This window comes from Sordaria macrospora, chromosome 4 (assembly GCF_033870435.1).
Source record: "Sordaria macrospora chromosome 4, complete sequence".
NCBI lineage: Eukaryota > Fungi > Ascomycota > Sordariomycetes > Sordariales > Sordariaceae > Sordaria > Sordaria macrospora.
This window is the reverse complement of record NC_089374.1, coordinates 3584112-3610147: the sequence shown is the minus strand read 5'-3', so window position 1 is coordinate 3610147 and position 26036 is coordinate 3584112. Positions and strand designations below refer to the sequence as shown.

Below are 26036 nucleotides of genomic sequence, written 5' to 3'. Positions count from 1 at the left end.
CCTTCCTCTCGAGCCAGTTTCCATACTGCATGAAGGCTGTCATATCCCTTGCTACGTTGTGTGGCTGTCGTGACATAGCGATACCACGACGGACGGAGATTTGAAGTCCGCCCAAGCATGCACGTGGGGCATTGTGATGTCCGCCTTTCTGACTGCATGGAATGATGTTGCAACAATGTGATATGATGTTGTTGGGGAATCACAGCTTGCCACCGTTGATGGCAGAGTTGGAGTCGCATTTTCTCGCGATCATTCACGCTTACACAATGTGGATAGGCTTGCGAATGGTCGTACAAATAAACTGAACGTGTTTCGGTCAGTCCATCACACATTCACGCGACTTTATCATGCCTCTAAAACTAACCTCTAGATATTTTCAGACAGAAGAATCCCTAATGGGTCCAGCGTGTCTCTCATTTTCTCTAATTCCTAAAAGTGTTTTGCGACGACCTTCCATACCCAAAGTTATGCGTGTCTTGGACTGTCCATATTCGTCTTTTTTTTCTTCCTCTTAGACGACCGCTTCGGCGTGTTAGGACCTCTACGCTCAATAGGTCTCATTAAGTTAGTTACATTGCATCACTCACTTCCACTAGGTTACATTTCCAATATCCCATTACTATCATATGGACTCTAACGGATGCGAGATCAGGGGTCTCGAATCCGAGCCGCTTTGAGTAACTATCCAGATTATCCAGCTTGGCGAGCTGAAGGGCCTCGATCTTGGCCTACAAGGTGGCGAGACTCCATTCATGCTACGCGAGAGGAGTCTACATACAGTAACCTCCTACATGTGGCTAGTGTGGGACAGTCCCGGCCTATACAAAAACATGTCGCCAGCCCTCAGCCTGCACATGTATCGTGCTCGGTTTTGAAGGGGCAGTTGAAGTTCTGCCAACTAGCAGTGCGATTGTCGTCATGGCCAAGCTCCTCCTCCTTTTCGTTGCTCTTCTGTTTCAGTTGCAACTATCTCTTCAACAGGAATGCAGTGCCTCGAGCTTGTGTCCGATAGGATGCTGTTCCAGTGCCGGGTTTTGCGGCTTTGGTCCTGATTTTTGTGGGTAAGTTCAACAATTTACGTTTATATCCATCCGTCTCTCATCTCTCAATACGTCTGTTTACATAGGCCCTTCTGACCATGTCAACTTTAGGACCGGATGCCAGAGCGGATGTGATCGCAAGGCGGACTGCAACCCGGGAACGTGGAACTCTACCAAATGGAGCAAGTCAGAGAAATGTCCTCTCAACGTTTGCTGCAGCAAATACGGCTTCTGTGGAACTACCGAGGAGTTTTGTCAGGGTAACCCGGTGAAGGTAACCCATCCTCGTGTCCCTCGGTCTTCATTTGAGCCACTCGCTGATAGTATTCAAAGCGGCCATCATGCAGTGTCGACAGCGTGCCCATCACGCGCGTCATCGGCTATTATGAGGCTTGGTCAACGACAAACCGTCCCTGCTACGGGATGTTGCCCGAACAGATCCCGTACGGCTATTACACGGATGTCATCTTTTCCTTCGCCACCATTGATCCCAACTCGTTTGAGATCAAGGCAGGCGACTCTAAAACGGCCGATTACATGCAGCGTATCAGTGCCATCAAGCTCATTCAACCTGACATCCGGATCTGGATAGCCGTGGGTGGCTGGGCTTTCAACGACCCCGGTCCAACGCAGACAACGTTCAGCGACATCGCTGCGTCTTCAGCTAACACCAAAAAGTTCATTGACTCTCTTGTGCAACTTATGAACAAATATGGCTTTGATGGCATTGACATCGACTGGGAATATCCAGTTGCCGAGGATCGCAGTGGTAGAGGCACCGACTACAAAAACTTTGTGACCTTCCAAAAGGCACTGTACGACAGAATGAAAGGCGGCGGCTTGAAGAAGCAGGTGTCGCTGACTCTTCCTGCCAGCTACTGGTATCTACAGCACTTTGACATCGTCAACCTTGAGAAGTACGTGGACTGGTTCAACATCATGTCGTACGATATGCATGGCTCCTGGGACATTGACAACAAGTGGACCGGCCCATTTGTCAATTCTCACTCGAATATGACTGAGATTCAACAAGCACTTGACCTTCTGTGGCGCAACAACATCAAGCCTGCCAAAGTTACATTCGGCATGGCCTTCTACAGCCGTAGCTTTGCTCTCACCAGCTCAAGTTGCAATACACCTGGGTGCGGAATCAGCTCTGGAGGTAATGCTGGCAAGTGCTCTGGCACGACCGGTGTGCTTCTTCATGCCGAAATCCAGGACGAGATCGCCGCCCGTAAGCTGACACCCACGCTTCACCGCGAAGCAGCCGTCAAGAGTGTTTCTTGGGGCGACCAGTGGGTGAGTTTTGATGACGCTGCTACATGGCGTCTCAAGGCCAATATCATCAGGGGTCAGTGTATCCCAGGCGTTATGGTATGGGCCATGAGCCAGGACGACAAAGACGGAACCAATATCAAGGCTTTGACATCGTCTGTTGGACGCAAACAGATGGCAGTGCCCAACTTTACCATCAAACAACCTGTCCGCGATCTTCCACAGCCCGTCAAGACATGCCGCTGGTCAGGGTGCTATAGTGGCTGTCCCGACGGTTTCAAGGCAGTGCAGCGTGATGGCCACAAGGAGGCCATGTTGAGTACAGAAAACTGTCTCGCCGACGGTATGTCTGTGTTCTGTTGTCCCTCGGACCAGGACCTGCCCGTCTGCACTTGGCGAGGACACAGGAATTCGGGAGCTTGCCAGCCTGGCTGCAACAGTGGTGAGGTCTCCGTCGGTTCCCTTCGCGTTGGATGCAGTTCGCGGCACCAAAGCGCCTGTTGCACAAACGTAGGGTCTACATCCTCTTATGGGATGTGCAAGTGGGTGGGTGAGGCCCCCACCTGCAATAAGGGCTGTCCGAGTGACTTCCCGAACAAGATTGTGTCGACCAACACCGCCGATGGTGGTGAACAGCCTTGTGTTTCTGGGAACAAGCACTACTGCTGCCAGAACCCTACGCCGGCTGACTTTACCAATTGTGAATGGGTTAAAAAGGGAAACCCGGCCAAATTTCCCGACAAGGACTTCATCTGCGAAGATGTGTGTGGTTCGGACCGAATCAAGGTGGCCACCGAAGTCACCAACCCCTATTCCGGGACGAACAGTGGCTGCTTTGGCGGCGCCTGGGCGTATTGCTGTAAGCCGCCAGTGGCCTTGGTCCCGCGAGGCGACGATGATCCCTATGGCGGCGTGCAAAATAAGGAGTTCCAAACGCTGCTGGAAGATTACATGCAAAACCCAACATGCCCAGCCACCGTTCTTTTTATCGATCCTGGTGACATGTTCACCGGAGCTGCGAATCAGAAACGTTCTCTGGAGTTGGAGGCTGCGGAGCACCGCGTCCTCTATGGAAGAGCTAAAGACTGTAAACTCGATCACTACATAAGGCTGACACAGTATGCCGCGCTGATGCTCACAGCGGCAGCTAATGTTCTCAAGCAATTCTCGGTTGTATGGAACGATATTTTTGCAGGCCACTACGACACAGAACTTGAGGCCGACAACCTACGGACGTATTTCAACCGGCACCCGGATATTTTGGACCCGCATTCACTCATCAACTATGTCCTCCTCAACCCCTTACGCGCTGGCCCAGGGATAAGGCAAAACCAACGAACGGAGGAAATGTTCTGTCACTATGTCGGCACGCGGAGGAAGCGCGACGTCCAGTTGCGGTCTTCCAGCACGGCTGTCGAGCTTGCTAGCCGGCACGTCTGGTGGATGGAAGCGGGAAATAACGGGCAGCCCTCCATGGCCGTCATCCTCGAGGGCATCTTGAACGGCGATTTAAGCCCACATTACGCCCGGTGGCAGTGGATTGACGGGGCGCGGCGGACCGGTCCCATGCTCGAGATGGCATACTGGATCGGACCGAACGCTGGCCAACCGAGTGGGAGCCAGTACGACCGGTATCGAGACACTCACACGCTCAACCATGGTGAGCCAGATAGATGGGTCGTGTTTCACTTCCACATCAACGCGGATTTCAACAGTTACCCGTACCTATGGGAAACCAACGGGCATACGTATATCGGTGTGCAAAGCATCCAAGTCTTCCATGCTCACGAGTCCACCGGCCCTACAAATGGGGGTGCGTGGCGAGTTCAAGGTAACAGTAATGCGGATGCGCGGACACAAAGAGACGGCTTCGTGTGCCCAGAGGATGAGCTGTGGTACATTGGCACAGATGAAGGTCTTCCTTCTGGAAGTGATCAGCTTCAGCGCAACCTGCGGCAATGGGCTCAGAACCTATTCAACGAAGGCTATTTGTCAAGCGAGAGCATCGCTCTCATCATGCGGGTAAGTACAGGTGAATTGGCTGATGGTGTTTGGCTGAGGCCGTCTCTTGCCTTCCCCAAGAATCCCGTGTCATCATCGCGCTCTCTATCTAGGTACTAACGCTCCTCTGTGCGAACAGGACCTGACATTCTACAACAACGGTGAAATCAACGTTCAAGACAGCTCTAATGCGGATTTCATGTCATACTGGGCGCCAAACCCAAGATACCAACAGTCGATGTACACCATCAACTGGGTTCGCAGATATGACACCTTTATACTGTCGCCGACGGAGCCACCGCCACAGTCTCCAACACGAAAAAGAAATCAAGAGGAGAAGGAAATACGAAGCGTTGGAGAACGTATAGGAGGAGAGGGAAAATGGTAAAAAGAGAAAAATGAATCGATCCACCCAGGGGTCGAACCTGGAACCTCCTGATTCGTAGTCAGACGCTCTGCCATTGAGCCAGCGGACCTTGATTGGTGATCCGGCTCGGACCAAGGACTCAAGTACCTTGGCAAAGTGGAACTTGGGCGTACTGTGTAAGTCGTGGATGCAAACCATCAGACAACTCCTGAGGTTTTCACTCGCGGCGACTGCTCACAGGATGAATTGATCCTTATGGAGGACCTATGTTAGGACAATTGACCGATACGAAGATGAACTCTCCTGAAATGAAACCACTTGCATCTCCCATTTTGACATCAGCTGGGGAAAGGTAGTGCCATCAAACAGAGGTTATGCCTGCCCCAATGATTGAAGGTACCTTTCCTTACAGGCTACAATTCTAGATACTGACGGGATGAGGACCAGATTCTATTTTGGCATCTCCTCAAAATGGCGGCCTGTCAGGACTGGGCACAACAGCATCAGGCAAGGCTTCTCAGCTGGTGATGGGTGGCTTAGCTATTCATTGGTGTCAACCGGGACAAATTGAGAGCTGTAGAACAGCAAGCTTACCTATACTTTTTCGCCAGTGGCTTTCACGGACAACACGTCGAGTGTTATACGACACCCTCTATGCCCCCAGCCTCCCGCTTGCCGTCCACTTTGCCTCTTTTACGTGAGCCGTCAACGTGTTCTCGCACAACTAATTCGGTCTTATGCGATCCTTTGTACTATCACGGTGATCCAACACGCCACTTCACACACGTCGACTTGCGCACTCGAGCATTCACACAGCAAGATTTCGGAGTCTTTGGATAAGGAGACAGGACATAGTCACTTTAGCTCCGCAGTCCTTTTGCATCAATGGCTCCTTTATCATTCCCGCCAAAGACCACTAGTCCGCCGGACTATGATACCACCAGCACAACTGCTCCCCTGGTGTTTTATTCCGGTCCCTCTGGAAGGGGAACTCTCCAGATAGTTTGGAGTTGTTTGAACACTATTATCTTAGCATCATGGAGCGGCTATCACGACAAAGCTTACAGTCCAAACGGCGACCACACCAATTTTGTTCAATCAATAAAAATGTACATTTTCAGAATTCTCTTGACTTTATTCCCTGGGTTCCACGCAGCTGAGTTTGAAATCGCTGTCTAAGGCCTGGATCGCTCGCAAGACCATAAAACGAGCGGGCGGATCGGATTTCGACAGTCTCAGCTTACCCCAGGTCTTTATTTTCGTCCGAGATGCCGTCTACCAGAAAGTGCAACAACCTTTGGATTCGTCCCGTTTTGCCGAGAACGCTACCAAGAAAGTAGACGCGGAAGGGCTTTTCAAGCTGATTGTCAATGGGCGACTGCGTTTCTCAGACCTCCCGGACGGAAATGAAATTGACGACAGGTCCAAGCGTGACGGAATTCTCAAAACCATCAGCATACATGTATGTCAGACGTCATGGTTCCTCGTTAATCTCACGGCGCGGCTTTGTGCTGGATACCCCGTATATACTTTGGGGGTCCTTGTTGCAGGAAACGCGTTCTATGGCGTGTTCACCATGCTTTGTTGGTTTAAATGCCCTCCGGGTATCAAAAGGGCCTTCATCATTGAACCGGGCCCTGCCCAAAATGCCACCACATTTTCACCTCAACCCGGGGATAGGGTAGCGAACGAAGTTGTGCAAACAACCGAGAATTCAGTCGAAAGAATTACAGAGGCGGAAAATGAGGGGGGCGGAGGGCCAACAGACGAAGTCGGGCGGATATCAGAGCAATCTCTCAGAAAGCCCAATGCCCCCAAGTCAGAAAATGAAGGGATTGCTACTACTGCGCAAGTGGCCATAGCCGAACAGCCATCACCTAGCGAGTGCCCAAGCAAGGAGGAGGTACCGGCATTCAGCCAACCGACATCGACTGCAAGTCCAGTAGATGATACCAGCGACGGCGCAAATCGGCCGCCTCAGACAGTGAGCGCGCACTGGACCTTCCTTCATCCTCTTTGCAATTGGTCTTCCGGGATTACTTGGTGGCATTCACGTCTCTACCTGGAATTATCCCTTCACTACTGTGGTTGAACGTTGGATATGGCGAGCTAGCCCAATCTTATTGGCAGCGGCCTTCCCTCTGGGTATATTGTGGATAACTGACAGGTTTGGACACGTTCGGAGGATTACTCGTGGCTTTATGAGGAGCCCCCTCTGTTCTTATGCGCCTTATGATCCTTGGGATAGCAATTGCTGCGTTTCTAAAACCACCTGTGGATATTTACGATACATTGAGATGGACAGAATACTTCCCCCACCTTTGAGCCCCGGCATATTGCATTGAGTGACACGCTCACCAAGGGACGACAGGGTGAACAGTCCACGAGCCTGAAAGCTCATGTGGTTGATAACAAATACGACGGAGGGTTCATGACTTAGGTTGGGAAGATAAGGAGGGAAAGCGGGGGGGCAAGACATTACAGGAGTCAAGAATCGTCTGCCACTTCTGCTGGGACCGTTCAGGATTTACTGCCTTATCAAAAGAAAAATAAAAAAAATCGACGATGATGAAACAAGTACCAGTAATAAAGCAGACAGGACGGAGTATTGTGTTTCGCACAATATACATTAGACGCAAAACACGGTAAGTATGGTCATGTTTGCACACGACAGTGATTTGGAGTTGCCTTGTGCTTCCTCGCCTCATGGACTCGCACATAGTATTCCATCCATCGGTGAATTTCCGTTCATCGGCATCGGTGGTCCTCTCCGGTTCTTCTATCATTGCAGTCAGACTGATCACCAGATGCGAGATGTCAAAAAGAAAAATTGCGGGGAAGCTAGAGGGAAAGAAAGACGTAAAAAAGGTCAAAACCAGGAAGAAAAAAAGTCTTGGCCAAAACATAAGGAAGAAAACGGGAAAATACAGCAAAAAGGAAAAAAAATGTAACTGGGAGGATTGAGGACTGAACGCGATTTGAACGCGTGACCGTTCGGACTGCAGCCGAACGCTCTACCCCTGAGCTACCGGTCCAATTCCCAGTTATTAGTAGGTACCAAAACAAACTCTCTTATTGTCGCCTACTCAGGCCGCCAAGGAGACACGGTGCACTTCCCTACCAGCACTTCTAGAGGTACCTCCAACACCAACACTATCACTACCATCGTGCACTCAATCCCGATTATAGCGAAGCGCCAAAAACCCAATTGAAACTGTGACGTTGAAGTTCGGTTCCTGGAGGCACAAAGCCGCACTTTGATAATGTTGCACAACAGTATACTGGAGCGGACGGCGACACATTTCCATCGCATGGAAACGCCAAGTCAGCTCTAATGGTAAATACCTGTATTGTGTATTCTAAAACCGGGTATATTCTCGGAAAGAGGACGAAACAGGACAATACACCGCCGAGGAGGTTGAGATCATGGTTTCCTATCTGTCCACCACGGAATACATTTCAAAAGGGAACACCTGTTTTGTCTTCGATGCAATCCAATTCATAACATCGTTACTCCAAAAAAATACAAAAAAAACCATGACCGCTCCGAGGCTCGCGCGCGCGCCCCCCTCCCCCCTCCAAAAAAAAGGAACAGACCCAAAAAGATATATACAAAGAAGTTGCCATGCTAGGTCGACAACAATGCAAAACGAAAACAAATAAAAAAAAATCCCGTCTCCCCAGGGCGACCTTCCTTTAGTTGTTAGGAACGCATCCGCTCTTAGCCCACACCCGAAGCTCGTTCTTCTTGATCTTGCCCGTGCTGGTCTTAGGCAACTCCTTGACGATCTCGACCTCCCTCGGCACCATGAACTTGCTGATGCTGCTGTTGTGCTTGGCCCAGTCGATGACGTCCTGGCCAGTCAGGCTGGTCTCGCGACCTTCCTTGAGGGTGATGTAGGCCTTGGGCCGCTCGCCCCAGTGGGAGTCGGGAACGGCGACGACGCCGGCCTCGAGAATGTCGGGGTGCTCGGCAAGCATGGACTCGAGAGCTACAGAGGAGATGTTCTCACCGCCTGTGGATTTGAGGTTAGTTCATGTTTTCTTTTCTAGTAGTGGATGGGGCGTAGGTAGTAAGTGGGTACTAACCAGAGATGATAATGTCCTTGGCACGATCCTGAATATGGATGCTTCCATCAGGAGCCCAGACAGCCAAATCACCCGTGTGCAGCGCGCCACCGGCAAACAGCTTCCTCGTAGCCTCGGGGTCCTTGTAGTAGCCCTTGCAGCAGATGTTACCCATGAAGCAGATCTCGCCAACCTCCTTGCCGTTCTTCTCCACGTCGATCAACACTCCCTCGGGCTGATCAGGCTTGATAATTCGAACTGGCAAGCTGGTAATAAAGCCATGACCTTGCCGGGCCATCTTGGCGTACTTCTCATGAGGAGGAAGGTTATCCCACGAAGGAAGGATATAACCCCTCGTGATAGGTCCATAGGTCTCGGTAAGGCCGTACACGTGCACAGGGAAGAGGTTGAGGCTGGTCATCTGCTCGAACAGATGGGGGGTCGGGGGCGAAGCGGCGACAGTGACGCGGACGGGCTTGGGAAGAACCTCGGCCTCCTTGGCAGCGCAGAGAAGGGTGTTGACAGTGGGTGCAGCGCAGAAGTGCGTCACGCCTTCTTCCTTCAGCAGCTTCCAGATCAAGGGGTAGTCAATCTTGCGCAGGCACACATGGGTGCCACGCACGGCGCAGACGGCCCAAGGGAAAGTCCAGCCTACGGCGTGGAACATGGGAAGCGTCCAGAGGTACTTGCTACGGCCATCAGCAACGTTGAGTCCGGCCTCGATGACGTTGGCGAGCGTAGCAAGGTAAGCACCGCGGTGGGTGTAGACGCAGCCCTTGGGCTTGGAGGTAGTGCCAGAGGTGAAGGGGATGGCGATCATGTCGTCCTCGTTGGCAACGGTCTGGTTCTGGAGATCGGCCCAGCCCTTGCTGCCGGTAGCCTTATCGTGCTGGAGACCCTCCATTACCGCCTCGTCGAAGGGGCCGCAAAGCGCACCTTCAGTGGCATCAGTGTCCTGTATATGGTGTCAGCAATTTCTTCTTCTGGTTATGTGTAAATCCGGAATGCTACTTACCACATCAATAATGATGGGAACATCAGGATGCGCCTTCTTGTACGAATCAAGCAGATGGGCGTACTCAGCATCGGCGATGATGGAATCGACCTCCGCGAACTCGAAGATGTAGGTGATATCCTCAGGCTTCAAGCGGATGTTGACAGGCACAATGACACCGCCAGCCGCTACGATACCGTAAACAGACTCAAGGAAGGCCGGGGTGTTGGGGGCCAGGAGGCCTACGCGCTTGTAGCCGCGCTTGCGCAGGTAGTAGGCGAGACCACGAGCACGATCGGCGAACTCGATGTAGGAACGCCTGAGTGTCTTGCCATTGGCGGTAATGTGGAAAATGGCCTCGGCTTCAGGCTCAATGGCAGCAGCCCGTTCAAGGAAGACGGTAGGCGTTAGGTTGTGGATGTGATGTGCTGGCTGTCCATGAGGAAGGAGGTGGTTCAGGACGCTCCTGAGTCTGGATGGTGCGCCGGACATGATGAAGTTATGTGTGTGTTTGGCTGGTGGGTGGGTTTAAAAAGTGGTGTAGCAAACTGTCAGGTCGTCGACGCTGATATGCTCTTCCTCCAAAACAATACGCTGTGCGTGTGGTGTAAAGGCCGGAAACCAAAGCAAGTTTGAATAAGACAAAGGGTATAATGATATCGAGTACCGTGAACTCAAAGACTGGACGGTTAGAGAAAGCAAGCCGCTGTCCAAAACACTTGGAGCAAAGAGCAGGTGCTGAATTAGTCGGGGAGGACGGGAGTGATGGAAGTGAAAAAGACAGGCAAGAGGGAAAGAACAACAACAAATCAGGAAATGTCGATATCTATAGACACACAGAGGACCAAGACAGATTTATAGTCTACAAGGATCACAAGGCAGAGCCTCCTCACATCTGGGGAATGACGAGCAGGGGATACAGGGGAATTCGGTAAACGGGGTAACAATGCTGGGCCTTGCTGAATCTGGGTATTTCCAGCTGTCCGGACTCCATCGCACCCAAGATCCTCGGGCCAAACCAGCCAATCCAACGGGCGGAGGCTCTCACCAGCCCCAGAATGTTGGAGACGCACGCTCTTGTGGTGGATGTCCCAGCATCGACGTTGGCGGGGTTGTCTTGGTCTTGTACGGGGTGACGACGGGGTTGCCAACGGGGACACGGGGTGCACATGAGGTTTGTACAGTACGGGGTACACTCCGCAATCTGTCCTCGCCGTGGGGATCTGGGAGCCGGAGATGGATAAGCACGGCAGCAGCACAACAAGAATGAGGATCCCCTCTCCCCGCGTCAAGCGTCGTCCACAGATGTCCAGGCAAACCCCAAGCAGCCGTCCGGCCAGGAACACCTGCGCGATCGACTCAGTGCATCACCGCGCTCTTAACCCCTTTCGGAAGCCAAGACATCCACCTTTCTGAGAACCGATGTCGCACCAGCAGAGAAGCCGAAGCTGACCGAACAAGAGGGTCAGTCGCGGCGATGCTGTGTGTGTTGGCCATGGCTTCTGGCTCTCGGACTTTTGTTCTCCAAAGGTGAGTTGTTGATTGATGACAGTTCGACATTTCGCTGCTTGACTGGACTCTGGCGCTTTTGCCCTGCCATTCAGCCAGTCTAAAAAAGGGCAAGGATGACATGTCAACCCCAGATTCGACCCAACAGCCAAGAATAACACCTGACATTCTGGGGTTGGCATGAAAGATAAGGATAAAGCAGGCAGTCAGGTGACCGAGTTGGCGCGTGCACTCCGGTATTCCCACCACTCAGCGCTCTCAATTGACTGCAAATTGCGGGGAGAGGAGGGACCCCTTGCCAAGTTGCCGAAACCGGTTAGAAAATCTCGTCGGATCCCGTGCCCCGCGCGAGATGGGGGAGCCCGATGGTCCTTACCCCACACTCGGCTTCCCCAACTCTCCAGGGCAACTCCAACTTCGCCCTTCCTGCCCCTTGTCTCATCGAGTCCGACAGGATCCCGACTTCTCTTTCTTCTTCTTCTCACCTTGTCACTCTCGAAACCACCGTCATGACCGGACATTCCGATTTTTCGTGAATCTAGACTTTGTTTGCCCAAATTTCTTTACTCGACAGTTCCATCGTCCTGAAACTGTCGGTGCGGTGACACGAGACAAACCCTATATCAGTGCACCTTGACAGTTCGGATGGCGCTTTGCGTCATCCCGCTCCGAACGATCCTCATCGGCCTCATCTTGCGCAGCTCAATGCTGGTTTTTTTTATTGACGTTGTCCATATCGCTGAGACCTTTCTTTTATAAGAGGCTCAAGATTCGGTGGACAAAGACCAAAGCGCCTTGAGCAAGTACAAAAATACCAAACCTGCATCTGCTTCACGGGAACTGCCTTGACGAAAAGACCTCGTCTCTACGGAGAACCCAAACGCCCGATACGCAAAATGCATGGAAAACATCACAGGGTGATATGTTAAGAAGCCTCCTTGGTATATATCAGACACTGCGATCACAATCCATGGACACAATCAGTGCTGACGACGTGGGACAACAAACTTTATCACGCCTGCCTCGACATGCATCTGCTTGATTATCTGGGTTCTATGGTACCAGACAACGCAATAATACTCGTCCTCGCACTCGAAAAAAGGGGCCCGAAAAACAGACAGGACCCCAGAACACCAAACCAAACCATCGAAAATCCCTTTCCCTTGCTGACGCTTGCCCAATTCATCACACACAAAATTCATAACAGATATCCTACCCACATTTTCTTCCTTCTTCTTTCCCTTTCCTCCCTCAAAACCACTACTACCCCTTAATCCTTCTTGATCAACGAGTCAAAGAGCGGCTTCAAGCTCTTGGCGCTCTTCTTGGGGTACCTCTTCTGGTCGTTCTCGTAGTCGACATAGGTGACGCCGAAGCGCGTCTCGTAACCCTCGGCCCACTCAAAGTTGTCCATCAGACTCCAGGCCAGGTATCCCTGGACGTTGACGCCGTCCTCGCTGCGGGCCTTGGCCATGGCGTTGACGTAATCGTGGAAGTACTTGACGCGGAAGTCGTCCTCGACAATCTGCTCGAGCGGCATGTCGTTCTCGCCCTTGAGCGAGGTGCCGTTCTCGGTCACATAGATCTTGGGGTAGCCGTAGCGCTTGCTGAGCCAGTTGAGCAGATCGCGGAAGCCCTGCGCGTGCGGCCGGAGCCAGAAGGACTGCGTCTCGGGCCCGATGCAGTTGCCCTTCTTGTCGTAGAAGAGCGTCTCGAGGTTGCCGAGGAAGTCGTCCTCGGGAGGGACGCCCTTCTTGTGCTTGATGTAGTTGGCCGTGTAGTGGTTCATGCCGTAGAAGTCGTTGGAGCCCTTGACGAGCGCCACCTCCTCGGCCGTGAACTCGGGCAGCCGGTCGCCGAGCTGCTTGCGCATCGAGTCAGGGTACTTGCCAAAGTAGATGGGGTCCGCGAACCAGCTGATGGCGAACTCGATCTTGCGGTCGCACGCCTCGACGTCCAAGGGGTCCTCGGGATCCCAAGGGAGAGTGGCGTCACCGTTCAGGGTGATGCCGATCTCACCGCCCTGCGTGGGCTTGAAGTCCTCCCGGTAGGCCTTGACGGCACGGCCGTGGGCGATGAGGAGGTTGTGGCCAACGATCCAGGGCTCACGAGCGCTGTCACCAACGGGCGACTTGGTACGGTCGGAGGTGTGGCCAGGGGCAAAGTAGCCCGAGTTGTAGCCGAGGATGGAGCTGCACCAGGGCTCGTTGAAGGTGATCCAGTGCTTGCACTTGGGGATGGCCTTGAACATGACGCGGGCGTAGTTTTCAAAGTCAAGGGGGAACTCCTCGCGGTTCAGGAGGCCGCCGTAGCGCTTGTCGAGGCCATCGGGGAGATCCCAGTGGAAGAGGGTAATGAAGGGAGTAATGCCGGCCTCGAGGAGGTCATCGACGAACTTGACGTAGTGGTCGATGCCCTTCTGGTTGATGGGGTCGTTGCGGCCACCGACGGGGATGATACGAGACCAGGAGATGGAGAAGCGGTAAGCGGTGGCGCCGAGAGACTTGAGAAGGTCAATGTCCTCCTTGGTGCGGTTGTAAGAGTCGCAGGCGACGACACCAGAGCTGCCGTCGGCGATCTTGCCGGGGATGTTACAGAAGGTATCCCAGATAGAGGGACCACGGCCGTCAGCGTGGATAGCACCCTCAATCTGATAGCTGTGTTGTGATATGTGTGTTAGTTGAGTTCTTAACATATGACTGCTGATATTGAGTCAGGGAGCCCAGCTAAGGATCGATACTTACGCCGCAGTAGCAAAGCCCCAGAGGAAATCCTTAGGAAGAGACATGATGGATGCTTATCTCGTGGGACAACAGGAGTTATTCGGAGGTGGGTTAGGGGAGATATATCAGAATGACTCTGCCAAACTGATTATAGCAACTCAAACTCTAGTTGCTATGCAGTGAGTGAGATGGAGGAGGAAAGGGGGGCGAAGAGAGAAAGATGGAGGGAGAAAGTGAGCATACGGAGAAGAACGAAGCTCCAAGTGAGGAGCGGGATGGCCATCTTATAGCCATGGGTCATGGACAACGAGCCTAGCCCAGCCAGAGAGAGGTACTTCCCAAACGGGACACTTAATGACCCCCATTTCTCCCGTGTTTCGGACCGTTGACACCGAGAGAAAAGCTAGGCATAGCCTGAGAGGAGATCAATGGAACCTAGAGAGCGATCAGGCGAGGTCAATACGACATCACTAGGAGTAAGTGTAACTTTGTACATACACCCAGACGATCCGTACAGTATGTACCTGTTCGTTTGTGTCTGTGTCCATGCCGTTTTCAACGCTTCTTTGTGTGCTTCCATCCCCACGCTTTTCGAATCTCTGCCCGCATGGAAACATTGCACAACACACAGCAGCCCATGTCCTGGTAATCAGCAAGAAAACCAAACCCGAAGCTTGTCTTGGATTGGTGTAGTGCTGAAGGGGAAAAGAAGGTATCACCATTGCATACTTTCACGGTACTATATGTACTGCTTCGATATGTACATCGATAGCAAGAGTCCCGGAACAAGGACCCTTGCGTTACGTCCTCCCCATTGCGGGGCATTTTTAGGACCACGGAGGATGGAGGATGGCGGACTACTGGGAAAAGTGGAAGGTGAAGAAGCCATGCGCACAAGCTTGTGATGCATGCACAGTATGTATGTAGGTACCGGTACCTGTTACCAGCTGAACGGAAGGGGAACAGAGAAGAAAGACAAGCACTTGCGATGCGTCGTTCGTTGCGTTGCCGACTATGGGTTCCACAGAATAAGATGTGGAGATTTAGCCAGTCAGAAGCTGTCTTTGGAGAAGCTATTCGTGTTTCGAGAAGCTCTCCATTTTGAGGTGACAAACGGAATATTTTCCTTTCTCAGTTATTCGACATAATAGCCATGATAGTGCCGTTTCAGACAAGAGGCTACCTATCTATATCCGCTGTTTTGGTAGAGTGACAAAATAAGTAGAGGCAGACTTATCTACCTTGCCTATACCCACCTCATTTCTCTGTGTCTGCAAAACAAAAAGTCCAACGGAAAAGAACACATGATTGTTCCCCCCCCCCCAATTTCGACATCCGATGTTCCCAAGTTCCTCCCAACTCCACTCCCCAACAAACTGTCCTTTCTGCTTCTCCATCGATCCTGCCCTCTCTTGCTTTTACCCTTTTGTCCTTTTGCCGGAAAGTCGGGCCGTCTACCAGCATCCAAGGCAAAACTTCGGCAAAACTTATTTCGCGACCTTGGAGGTTGGCCCGTTGGCCGTAGCGCCGCAGCGGCCGTTGTGCAGGTGCTAGCCGCAAGAGAGAAGCCCGCCGCGCGGCAGGATAAAATCAAACAAGCGAGCTTAACCCGGTTAGGTAATGGCCAAGGATGACGGCACGTGTCCCGCCAACGCCGGGGAAACGTGCGCGGGCCCCGGAGGTGGAGCCAACTGAAGTCGAACGTCGAGGTCGGTGGCCGGGGCCAATCCAGCCGTTCGCCGGTGCTTTTAGCTCACATCAGCTGTAACGCGACTGCTGGCTGGCTGGCTGGCTGGCTGCAGGGCAGGTAATGGCGGCGCAAGGCAAGGCAGGGCCGGGCAAGGGCAGAACAGAGCCGCTTCGACTTCTAGGTTGGTTTCAACTTCAACTTCATCTCAACTATATGTCCGTGATGCTCGGGCAATGCATCTTTGTTTTCACCATTGGGCTCGTCATCAATCAACAACACTTCGAAACAGCCCCAAGCTGATCATCGGACTTTCTTTGGGGGTCCAAGATACACCCCAGCTCAGGAAGAAGTCCTAGGCCCGGCCAAGCCACCTGATAATACGGATCACAGAACCGAGTCGGGTAATCCTCGGCCTCGCCAGCGACTGACAACACAACATCGCCGCGCGGAGCCTGGTAGACTGGGCTCGGCTGGTAGACTTAAGGCCCGCCTTTCCATCATTGCGCTGGCCCCCCTTGTTTGCTCATGCCCACGAGTTCGCGGCGGCTCGTTCAACTGGCGCAGTTTCTCGACGGAAAGCCGGGAACGGGACGGGATCACCAGGTCAGGTCAGGTATGAAGATATGGATGTCTGAATGAGTGATTGCCTCTTTTAGTCCCGTTCGGTCGATGTCCACCTGAGCCGCTTGCATAATTCTCGCTTCGACTAGTATAGTATGTAAGGACGCCTCCTTCCAAAACATACTACTTTCGCTCTCAGACTTCACCCGACGACTTGCCTTCGTGTGTTTCCATATCTTGTCATCCAAATTTATGGCTCGCTTTGTATCAATAGGGTATCTCCATAATCGTGCAGCGAGTATATTTGTCGCGAGATGTTAAGATAACTCTGTATCAATCGAGTACGCTGGTGATAAGCTCTCCGCTATGATTCAGATATTGTGCCGCTTCTATTAATCATCGTCTAAATGCTGCATTTTAGGGCTGTCAGGGACCACAGGCTGCCGCACCGCCAAGTAGGAAACGCGCGACCCAACAACCCGAAACAACAAGCCAATTCTGCCAAACGCCTTCACTATGAATATCCCTTGATGACCCTCTGCTAAGTCTGGAATGCCGATACGATTGCCCATAAATCCAAGCGCTCTAATATCCGTTTATAGTCTTGGGGGGTGCTTAGGCGTCTAGATGAACCATGCCAGGAAACGTGACTCCACCGCAGGCTCATTGCTTAACGTCCCGCATGACAACGTTATCGATTCCTTCCTCTCGATCATCAAGCTTCCGCTTGCCGTTTCTCGGAGAGCTGCTTGAGGAGCTGCTATCACCCTCGGTCCACTCCATCACTTCCCACTCGACTTGAACTGTACCACTCTTATTCTGGTGGCGACCTTTGGAAGCACGAAGAGTGCCGAGTCGGCTGCCTTCAACCAAGGTGTCCAGCCAGGGTAGACCTCCCACAGTCTGTCGGCCGATCTGCGCTACTGCCTCTTTTCCCTCCGACTTCTTTGAAACAGCCGCCTCGGTCTCACCTTCGCTATCGGAGTCCGGCAGCATACCCAAGTCCTCCAAATCCGCTAGATCTTCAGGATGGAGGCTGCCCAACGACAGCTGGATGAAATCGGCTTCGCTGCGAGGCTCCTCGGACCAGTAAGACAACGGCGTGCCGCAGAAACCGCAGAAGTGGCGCATAGAATGCTCTTCAAAGGGAGATGTGTAGGCGCGATGGATCATCGATGTCCTTTCGTCAGGAGAGAACGAGAGTGTCGTGCTATGGTACCATTCCAAAGGCACCCGCAGGAAAGCAGCCAATGGCGATGTATGAGAGATACCTGGATTCGCAACGTCCTGTCAGCTGATCCATGACCGCGAAAGATAGAATAACAATCGATGTTGTTTAAGTCGGGGGCAGTGTCGCTGGACATATTCCTACATTGGGAGGGTGGTGCGTTGAAGATGACCTGCGCCGTTTGTGTAGTCTGTTGTGGAAACTGGATGATGTAACGATTGCGGCCGCATTGGCAGCTGCCACGGAGGGGACGCTCGAAGCTCATCTTTGAAAGCTTGTAAGAACAAGAAGGGTGAAAGATCAATTCGAGCTTGGGATTCTTGGGGCGTTAAGTAATGTTTGCAAGTTCAAGAAGTTCGTGATACTTAAGCTCAAGCTAAGGTTTGATTGAAGCAGGCAAACAAACTCCCAGGCAACAAAGGAGAGCTTCTGTTTTTGAATAAGAAAGCGAGCGAAGATGACGACCGGGCCAGGCGGGTGACGGAAGGAAGTCGAGGCGGGGCAGCTTGAGCGGGACACCACCAATTCAAGCATGTAATACGTCAATCATGGCGTATAAGTGCCCCTCGCGGTCCGCTCAAGGCCGCAGGCAGGAACGTGCAAGGTTGTCACACTCGTGAACGAGTCCTCGTTGTAGAACAGCTGAAGAGCACAACAAGAGGGAGACTGAAGGTTATGTTTGTATTCAAAGGTAAGACCAAACAGTTAAGAACAAGACAAAGAATAGCAAACGGTTCAAGCCCATGTCATGAAACAGGCGCGGGAGACATCGTATGCAACCACTTAAAGCTCCACGCGCTAGCCCCACATGCTTTTTAGCGTGGACAACATTGGAGATGCCACCCCCCGGAACATGAAGCTAGGAGCTGTGTCGCCAACAACTCCATGCGAAAGACAGTTTTACCGCGCCAGCACCAATTGATAGAGGAATTGGTGATGCTGTTCAATAAATCGAAAGTGACAAGCCAGGTGGCATGCCTGGACCAGCTTCAGTTTCAAAATGTGTCAAGGTAAAACCGTCGGTTGCGAAGAGACAGTTGTTCCATTCTCATGTTTCCTGGCTGAGCAGAAGTATAGATGGAAAAGTAGAGGGAGTGAAAGAGGGGACCTGATGATGGAAGGTGAACATAAGCTAAAGCATGGAACGTGTTGATGTTGATAACCGTGGAAGATTGTGAGCACAAAGGGAACGAAACCTATTGAATTTCCACCAAGAGCTGAGAAATAAACAAACGACTCTATGCGCAGGAAGAAGGGTTGATGTCGTTGACAAAAGCAAAAATCGACCATGAGGTTTTGCAAATGCAGTGGTAGATAAGAAAGTTGTGTCAGCAGCTTGTGAAAGAAATCAGAAGCTCACAGTTGCCACGCTTTTACAGCCAAGCAGTTGCCTAGACCCCTACCTGCACTACTACGTAAATCTTGCCACCTGGCACGACCATCGCTCGTCGCGTGGACTAACGGGTTGCCAGCTGTCAGCTAAATGGACCTTCAATTAACGATGGAACTGCGCTGGCGCGACATGGTCAACTTTCTGGGAGGCACGCGAACCCCGATTGTTCAACGGCAATTGCTTGTAACACTTTGCAATCACTGCCACAACATCAAACGCCATTCTCGACTTGTCCATCAACCCCAACTCATTCTTGAAACAGTTGGATAGAAAGGACAATATGGCTACTATGTAAGTCGCATTACCCTTTGGATTTCATGCTTTCGCGTGCTCCTGCTCTCCAGCCTTGCGACGGCGGCCGTGCCCCACTACATCTATGCCGTAGGGCACTGATTTCCCCGACAGAAATCACAGCTTGGAGCTATTTTTGACACCCTTTGTTATAGTGAGCATTTTGACAATATCTACTTGGATTTGTCCAAGGAGAGCGGAAAGTCGAGATTCGCGGAAAACGGCTTGGGCTGGAAACCGGCTGGTGGCGGCGATGCGTTCACTCTCGACTCGAGCAACATCGGCGGTGCTCAGTGGAGCAGAGCGGCGAGGGGATATGAGGTCAAAATTCTTTTGCGAAGCTCCGGCGTAGTCCAGCTCGACGGTTTTCACCAAGAAGTACGAAACCTATCGATGCGCCTTCGAAGCGAAGCAACGCTGACGTTTTGCCACAGGATTACGAGCGGCTTAGCAAGATCTTCAAGCACTGGTACAGCATCAACCTCGAGAACAAGGAACACTCCTTAAGAGGATGGAACTGGGGCAAGGCCGAGTTTAGCAAAGCCGAGCTTACCTTCAACGTCCAAAACCGACCGGCCTTCGAAATCCCTTACTCCGAAATTTCCAACACGAACCTTGCCGGAAGAAACGAAATCGCAGTCGAGTTCGCCAACGATGGCGGCAAGTCGAACGGTCACAACGGAACAGGTGGAAAGGGCAAGAAGGCCACGGCCGGCAAGGATCAGCTGGTCGAGGTGCGCTTCTACATCCCTGGAACAACAACACGAAAGGAGGCCGAGGGCGGTGAGGCTGGTAGCGACGCCGACGAAGAAGAGAAGAACGCCGTGACTCTATTCTACGACACCCTTATTGAGAAGGCCGAGATTGGGGAGACGGCGGGTGACACCATTGCCACGTTCCTCGATGTGCTACATCTCACTCCCAGGTACGTGGAAACTGCACGTTGGCTGTTGATACTTTTCTGGTGCTAACTCCCCGGTAGAGGACGTTTCGACATCGATATGTACGACGCTTCGTTCCGCCTCCGCGGCAAGACATACGACTACAAGATCCAGTACGATCATATCAAGAAGTTCATGGTCCTCCCCAAGCCGGACGAGGTCCACTTCTTGCTTTGCATTGGTCTGGACCCGCCCCTTCGCCAAGGTCAAACCCGTTACCCATTCGTGGTCATGCAGTTCAAGGCCGACGAAGAGGTTACTCTTGATTTGAACATCACAGAGGAGGAGCTCAACGGGAAGTACAAGGACAAGCTTCAGAGCCACTACGAGCAACCACTTCATCAAGTTGTGGCCTACATTTTCAAGGGACTTGCAAACAAGAAAGTCACCACCCCTGCCAAGGACTTTACAACGTGAGTTTTCCTCCATTGGTTTCGTGGTCAAAAATGGCACTGACATGAGAACCTGCAGGCACCGTCAGCAGTACGGCATCAAGTGCTCTATCAAAGCCAGTGAAGGATTCCTTTACTGCTTGGAGAAGGCGTTCATGTTTGTCCCCAAACCGGCAACATACATCTCTTACGAACAGACACAGTCCATTACGTTTTCACGCGTGGGCGGTGCGGTCTCGGCACTGTCGACGTTCGACATTACAGTCCACATGAAAAACGGCGCGGGCTCATCCCAATTCAGCAACATTAATCGTGAAGACTTGAAGGCGCTCGAGGAATTTTTCAAGCTCAAGGGACTGCGCGTCAAGAACGAAATCGATGATGACACCAACCTTATCGCCGCTACCTTGGGCGATGACGACATGGCCAGCTCCGACGAAGAGGCCGTCGGCCCCAAGGCTGACCGTGGCTCCGCTGACGAGGACGAGGAGAGCGTGGATGAGGATTTCCAGGCTGAGTCCGAAAGTGATGTGGCGGAGGAGTATGACAGCAACCACGAAAGTGATGGATCGGGCAGTGAGGAGAGCGACGTTGATAATCAGGTCGATGACAAGGATGAGGACAGGAACGATGATGACGAGGGAGAGAAGCGTCCCAAGAAGAAGAAGAAGACGGCTTAGGTTTGTTTTCATGTTGGCGCGTCGTTACTTGTTTGATTAAAAAGGCAGTTCACAGGCTGGAAGGCAGGCAGGCAGCTGGGTATTTGGGGCGTTCCGGTACTTTCGTGACGGGATTATGTGTTTACTATGTATTTTCTCTACGGTATATCGATCTGATGCTTGGGCGTCAAACAAGACATATGATCCCTTTTGTTTAGGGACATCAACATTGTGTCTCGATGTTTCCTCACTTTGGGCGCATGAAAGGGCTGATGAATATCGGAGAGACAGGCAGATCGCCAGCTACTAAATCAGCCAAAATACTTCCCTACCGACTACAGCAAAGCTGATACCGTCAACATCGGAACATCATCTGAGGCTTCGATTCTCATTTCTAGGATACCTAAGGTAAGATGGAATGGATGGCTGCCTGATGGAGCTGGTAAACTACGAGATGGAATGCAGGCGGTTGGGTGTCGCTCCCGCTAGCGGTCAGAAACCTAAGCGTCTAAGATATAGCGGTGCCCTGCGTGGCCCGGTGGGCACTTGTGGTGCGGAGCGGCCCCACGCTTTCGGCAGAGTTCCATTCACTTTTGATTCGACTGAAAAGTTGAGCCCCACCAAGGCGGTGGGTATGACCCATTTCCGCGTTTCTCCTTCCCTTTGTTTTCTGTCGACCAGTCCAGAAGCCATTGGTGCCAATCATCAGGTCACGGCCTCTGCTTGCTGTATTGGACAGTCACACCTGCACGGCGATAAAATTATTCTCACTCGTCCTCGTTGTTTTGAACACCTGATATTGCGCCCAAAGGAAGCATCTGCCTGTCTCGACTTTCACTTCACGTCCCGGAGCAGGGAAAAATAAAAGTACCCGATCAGCACCCGCAAAGGAGATTTACAATAATGGAAGCCAACTAAAAGGTCCCCGCCTTTGGAAACTATGTCTTTTTGGCGCTCCGCCTGCTATCTTTGAGAATGCCGACTGTCTCTTGACCATCGCTGCCCCGGGTTATTACAGCACTTTAACCAACAACCAAAACCAGCAAACAGACAAAACACCGCCGACGGACAAACCATACCACGAACCCTTCCAACCCATTTCTCTCTCCTTTGAACACTTCTTCCAAACAGCCATACCATGGACGCCCAGGTAAGGCTGCTCTCCCCAGCGTGAAAAAAAATATGCCCCCCGCAAGCTCGCGCCCGCCGACCCCGCCATATATCCATATCCGAATGGAGGGATCAGAATGTACCTCTTTGGCACACGTCATCCCTCTCTGTCCTCTCGTGCTAACGGTGGTTTCCGCTACAGTTCGAACAGGCGATTGAGATCGCCTTCGATCCTCGTTCCAGTCAAGCCCTCAAGAACCAGGCGCTCGAGTTCCTCAACCAAGTCAGGACCGACGTTCAAGCATGGCGTATCTGCGCCGCCCTCTTCACGCGAAGCCCCAGGGCATCCGACATCGTACGCCATGTCTCCCTTGAGATGGTCAATAACGCTGTCCACTCCCAAGGGTTGGACGCCCCCGACCTCGCCTTTGTGAAAAATTCTTTACTCGACTACATCACACGTACATATGGTCCCAGCGCTCAGGACCAAGCCGACCCTGCGAATGTTCAGAACAAGCTCACACAGACCCTCACGTATCTCTTTGTCGCACTGTATGGCGAGGGCTGGGAAACCTTCTTCGACGACTTCCTCGCCTTGACCAGCTCCCAGAATGGCGCTTCAAGAGACAACCTCAGCGGCGTTATGCTGTACCTCCGTATACTAAGCTCCGTCCATGACGAAATTGCCGACCTAATGATCAGCCGCCAAGGGAATGAGTCGAAGAGGAACAATGATCTCAAGGATCTGATTCGAGAAAGGCATATGCAGAAAATTGCCATGTCGTGGCAGGACATCCTCGCGCAGTGGACAAATAAGCATGATGGCGTGGTAGAGTTGACGCTCAAGGTGATCGGAAAATGGGTCAGCTGGATCGATATCTCCCTTGTTGTCAGCCAGGAAATGCAGAACTTGATCTTGCCCTTGGTCGGCAGGACCGGCAGCACGAACAACAACGTCGATACCGTGAGGGACACCGCCATCGATACGTTGACGGAGATTGTCGCCAAGAAGATGGGACCGAGCCACAAGATGGAGCTGATTTCGTTCCTCAACCTCGGTGGCATCATCACGGAGCTTCTCGCAAGTCAGGGATTGAACGAGTTCAAGGGCACCAACCGTTATGACAATGACCTCGCAGAAGTCGTTGCGAAGCTCCTCAACACGATCATGACGGATGTAGTACGGGTTCTTGAAGACACCAAAGTCGACGCCGAAACACGAGCAAAGGCCGAACGTCACCTTCAGGATTTCTTACCGGCCCTTCTCCGTCTGTTCTCTGACGAATATGACGAAGTGTGCTCGACTGTTATTCCCTCGCTCACAGACCTACTAACGTTCCTTCGCAGGGTGGGCACACTGCCTGATAGCTATTCTCAGATGCTTCGCCCGATTCTTAGTGCCATCGTTGCTAAGATGAGATATGACGAGACTTCTTCCTGGGGGACCGAGGACGGAGAGAGCGAAGAGGCTGACTTTCAGGAGCTCCGCAAAAGGTTACAGATCCTGCAGAAGAGCGTGGCTGCCGTCGACCAAACTTTATATATCGAATTCTTGAGTACCCTTGTGGGCAACATGTTCGCAACGCTCGAGCAGCAAGGCCCGCAGATGGACTGGAGGGATTTGGATTTGGCCCTACATGAAATCTATCTGTTTGGCGAGCTTGCTCTGCCGAACGCCGGACTCGCCCACAAGAGCGAACCCAACGCCGTTGCCACCGAACGTCTTGCTGTGATGATGAGCAAGATGGTTGAGTCAGGTAAGGGGTTACATCTTGCCCGACGCTTGCTGGATTCGAGCTAACAACTTTGATAGGCATTGCGAACTTCCCTCATCCAGCAATTCTTCTCCAGTACATGGAGATTTGTGTTCGCTATCATGCCTTCTTCGAGTCACACCACCAGTACATCGCTCCCGTACTCGAAAACTTTGTTCACCTTATTCATCACGAACACCCGAGGGTCAGAACCAGGTCTTGGTATCTTTTCCTTCGGTTCGTGAAGCAACTGAGAGCCCAAGTGGGCAACGTTGCAAAGACTGTTATTCAGTCGATCAGCGACCTTCTCCCTATTAAGGCTGAGGTCCCGAGCACTGATGCAGAGGATGATATGTCTTCGGATGAGTCTGATCACTCCGCTGACGCCATCTTCAATGGCCAGCTATACCTTTTCGAAGCTATTGGCTGCATCTCATCAACCTCAACCACACCGGAGGCTGATCAGGCTTTCTACGCTCGCTCGGTTATGGAGCCTCTGTTCTCTGATATGAGCATGCACCTGCCACGCGCCAAGTCTGGCGATGCGCAGGCTATCCTACAAATCCATCACATCATCATGGCCCTCGGCACCCTGGCCAATGGCTTTGCTGATCCTAATCAGTCGCAGAACCCCAACAGCCAGCGCACACCCCCGCAAGCCGTCTCTGCAGAGTTCTCCAGGGCATCTGAGGCAATCCTGGTTGCTCTTAATGAGCTTAACACTAATGGAGAGATTCGTGCCGCATGCCGCTCCGCCTTCTCCCGTCTACTTGGTGTCCTTGGGGCTACCATTCTCCCACAATTGCCCCAGTGGATCGAAGGACTCCTTTCTCAAAGCTCTAGTAAGGACGAGATGGCGTTCTTCCTTCGTCTACTGGAGCAAATTGTCTATAACTTCAAGGGCGAGATCTACAACATCCTCGACCTTCTCCTCACTCCTCTGCTCCAGCGTGTTTTCGCCGGTCTTTCCGAGCCCATCAACGGGACCGATGACGAGATCCAGCTGCAGGAGCTGCGCCGCGAGTACGTATCGTTCGTTCAGGTCATTCTCATCAATGATCTTGGCGGCGTTCTCGTAAGCGGATCTAACCAAGGTGTCTTCGAGTCCTTGGTGAACTCCATCATGACCATTGCTAAGACCATTGTCCACGGTAATATCGTGGCCAGTCGCATTAGCTTCAATGTTCTGGCGCGGATGGCGCAACAATGGGGTGGTCCTGACGTCGCTACCATCGGCGAAAACCCTACCGCGAACGGAGTGCCTGCACCCGCTTTCCCCGGATTCGACCAGTTCATGCTCACCCAGTTCCACGCTGCGTGCTGGGAGGTGATGCAGGATATCAATTTCAGGCCCTATGCCGATGCTCAGACACGGCAAATCCTAAATGAAATCACCGGTCTGGAGCAGACCATCTACGTCAAGACGGGCGAGAAGTTCATCAACCACTGTCAGACGGTTACCTTCCCGGCCATCGGCATGGGCGCCGAGGACTTCTTGCGTGCGCTCACCAGCTCTACGGACCGCAAGGCCGTAATGGCTTACTTGCAGCAATTGCTCAAGAGCCGACGATAGAGTCGCGCAGGTCATGTGTCCAATGGACCAACCGGGGCGAGGATGTTGAGTGTAAGATGATGATGATGGGTCGTAGTTGAGAAAAAGGAGGGGGAGAGAGAGAGAGATCGCTAGGAGACGAGGATACCAGAGGTGGATGCAAACGGATGAAGAAAGCTATGAGATTGAGGGTTGATAGACTGTGGAGGGAGATAAACCTTTTTGAGAATTTCGCATGCACAACAACATACCTATATATCTACCCTACCCGCTGGTCAAAAAGTAAAATCATGCTTAAATGGCGTCAGAGCACAGAGGCAGAAATCATACCCATATATAGCCGGTTTCTCATCAAGTTTCGGGGTGTGTATATGGAATTTGTTGCTCGCATTCTTTTAGAAAATAGAGACACACAGTTGTCTAAAGTAGGTAGACAAGAAACAGCAAATTTACCAAAAGGAGGGTCATAAGATGCTGGTGAAGAGCGG

The 26036-nt window shown here is 52.1% G+C and overlaps 7 protein-coding genes and 2 non-coding genes across 9 annotated transcripts; 3 read left to right on the top strand and 6 right to left on the bottom strand.

The window, feature by feature from the left end:
• Positions 1–1217: 1217 nt before the first annotated feature.
• On the top strand, positions 1218–4723 carry SMAC4_13660 (uncharacterized protein). Its single transcript, XM_066091526.1, has 2 exons — positions 1218–4337; positions 4456–4723. The coding sequence occupies exons 1-2, from the start codon at positions 1464–1466 to the stop codon at positions 4702–4704; spliced, it is 3123 nt and encodes a 1040-aa protein (XP_065946905.1). The 5' UTR covers positions 1218–1463; the 3' UTR covers positions 4705–4723.
• On the bottom strand, positions 4721–4792 carry SMAC4_13659. Its single transcript has one exon. It is a non-coding gene; the product is annotated as a tRNA-Arg (tRNA).
• Positions 4793–7646: 2854 nt separating this feature from the next.
• On the bottom strand, positions 7647–7718 carry SMAC4_13658. Its single transcript has one exon. It is a non-coding gene; the product is annotated as a tRNA-Cys (tRNA).
• Positions 7719–8024: 306 nt separating this feature from the next.
• On the bottom strand, positions 8025–10237 carry SMAC4_02292 (uncharacterized protein; the record flags this gene model as incomplete). The annotated part of the gene is made up of 3 exons (XM_003350531.2): positions 8025–8699; positions 8773–9706; positions 9767–10237. 3 exons carry the CDS (start codon positions 10235–10237, stop codon positions 8380–8382), a joined length of 1725 nt encoding a protein of 574 aa, XP_003350579.1. The 3' UTR covers positions 8025–8379.
• Positions 10238–10634: 397 nt separating this feature from the next.
• On the bottom strand, positions 10635–10916 carry SMAC4_13657 (uncharacterized protein; the record flags this gene model as incomplete). Its single annotated transcript, XM_066091525.1, has 1 exon — positions 10635–10916. One exon carries the CDS (start codon positions 10914–10916, stop codon positions 10635–10637), a length of 282 nt encoding a protein of 93 aa, XP_065946904.1.
• Positions 10917–11998: 1082 nt separating this feature from the next.
• Positions 11999–14370, bottom strand: SMAC4_02293 (uncharacterized protein). Its single transcript, XM_003350532.2, has 2 exons — positions 13999–14370; positions 11999–13911 (listed from the first exon to the last, which is right to left on the bottom strand). Exons 1-2 carry the CDS (start codon positions 14040–14042, stop codon positions 12525–12527), a joined length of 1431 nt encoding a protein of 476 aa, XP_003350580.1. The 5' UTR covers positions 14043–14370; the 3' UTR covers positions 11999–12524.
• A 1477-nt stretch (positions 14371–15847) lies between these two features.
• SMAC4_02294 (uncharacterized protein) lies at positions 15848–17969 on the bottom strand. The gene is made up of 2 exons (XM_003350533.2): positions 17601–17969; positions 15848–17499 (listed from the first exon to the last, which is right to left on the bottom strand). Exons 1-2 carry the CDS (start codon positions 17719–17721, stop codon positions 16892–16894), a joined length of 729 nt encoding a protein of 242 aa, XP_003350581.1. The 5' UTR covers positions 17722–17969; the 3' UTR covers positions 15848–16891.
• A 1032-nt stretch (positions 17970–19001) lies between these two features.
• On the top strand, positions 19002–21374 carry SMAC4_02295 (uncharacterized protein). Its single transcript, XM_003350534.2, has 5 exons — positions 19002–19140; positions 19296–19518; positions 19575–20065; positions 20123–20494; positions 20553–21374. Exons 1-5 carry the CDS (start codon positions 19130–19132, stop codon positions 21151–21153), a joined length of 1698 nt encoding a protein of 565 aa, XP_003350582.1. The 5' UTR covers positions 19002–19129; the 3' UTR covers positions 21154–21374.
• An 886-nt stretch (positions 21375–22260) lies between these two features.
• Positions 22261–26007, top strand: SMAC4_02296 (uncharacterized protein). Its single transcript, XM_003350535.2, has 3 exons — positions 22261–22282; positions 22445–23999; positions 24056–26007. Exons 1-3 carry the CDS (start codon positions 22271–22273, stop codon positions 25567–25569), a joined length of 3081 nt encoding a protein of 1026 aa, XP_003350583.1. The 5' UTR covers positions 22261–22270; the 3' UTR covers positions 25570–26007.
• Positions 26008–26036: the final 29 nt, after the last annotated feature.

Coding starts and splice junctions, on each gene's coding strand:
- SMAC4_13660 (XM_066091526.1), top strand. CDS start 1,464: ATGTTGCCCGAACAGATCCCGTACGGCTATTACACGGATGTCATCTTT. Junction 4,338..4,455: donor GCATCGCTCTCATCATGCGG/GTAAGTACAGGT, acceptor CTGTGCGAACAG/GACCTGACATTCTACAACAA.
- SMAC4_02295 (XM_003350534.2), top strand. Junction 20,066..20,122: donor GTGCTACATCTCACTCCCAG/GTACGTGGAAAC, acceptor ACTCCCCGGTAG/AGGACGTTTCGACATCGATA. Junction 20,495..20,552: donor CCTGCCAAGGACTTTACAAC/GTGAGTTTTCCT, acceptor GAGAACCTGCAG/GCACCGTCAGCAGTACGGCA.
- SMAC4_02296 (XM_003350535.2), top strand. Junction 24,000..24,055: donor GAGCAAGATGGTTGAGTCAG/GTAAGGGGTTAC, acceptor CAACTTTGATAG/GCATTGCGAACTTCCCTCAT.
- SMAC4_02294 (XM_003350533.2), bottom strand. CDS start 17,721: ATGAGCTTCGAGCGTCCCCTCCGTGGCAGCTGCCAATGCGGCCGCAAT. Junction 17,500..17,600: donor CAACGCACCACCCTCCCAAT/GTAGGAATATGT, acceptor TTGCGAATCCAG/GTATCTCTCATACATCGCCA.
- SMAC4_02293 (XM_003350532.2), bottom strand. CDS start 14,042: ATGTCTCTTCCTAAGGATTTCCTCTGGGGCTTTGCTACTGCGGC. Junction 13,912..13,998: donor TGGGGCTTTGCTACTGCGGC/GTAAGTATCGAT, acceptor ATCACAACACAG/CTATCAGATTGAGGGTGCTA.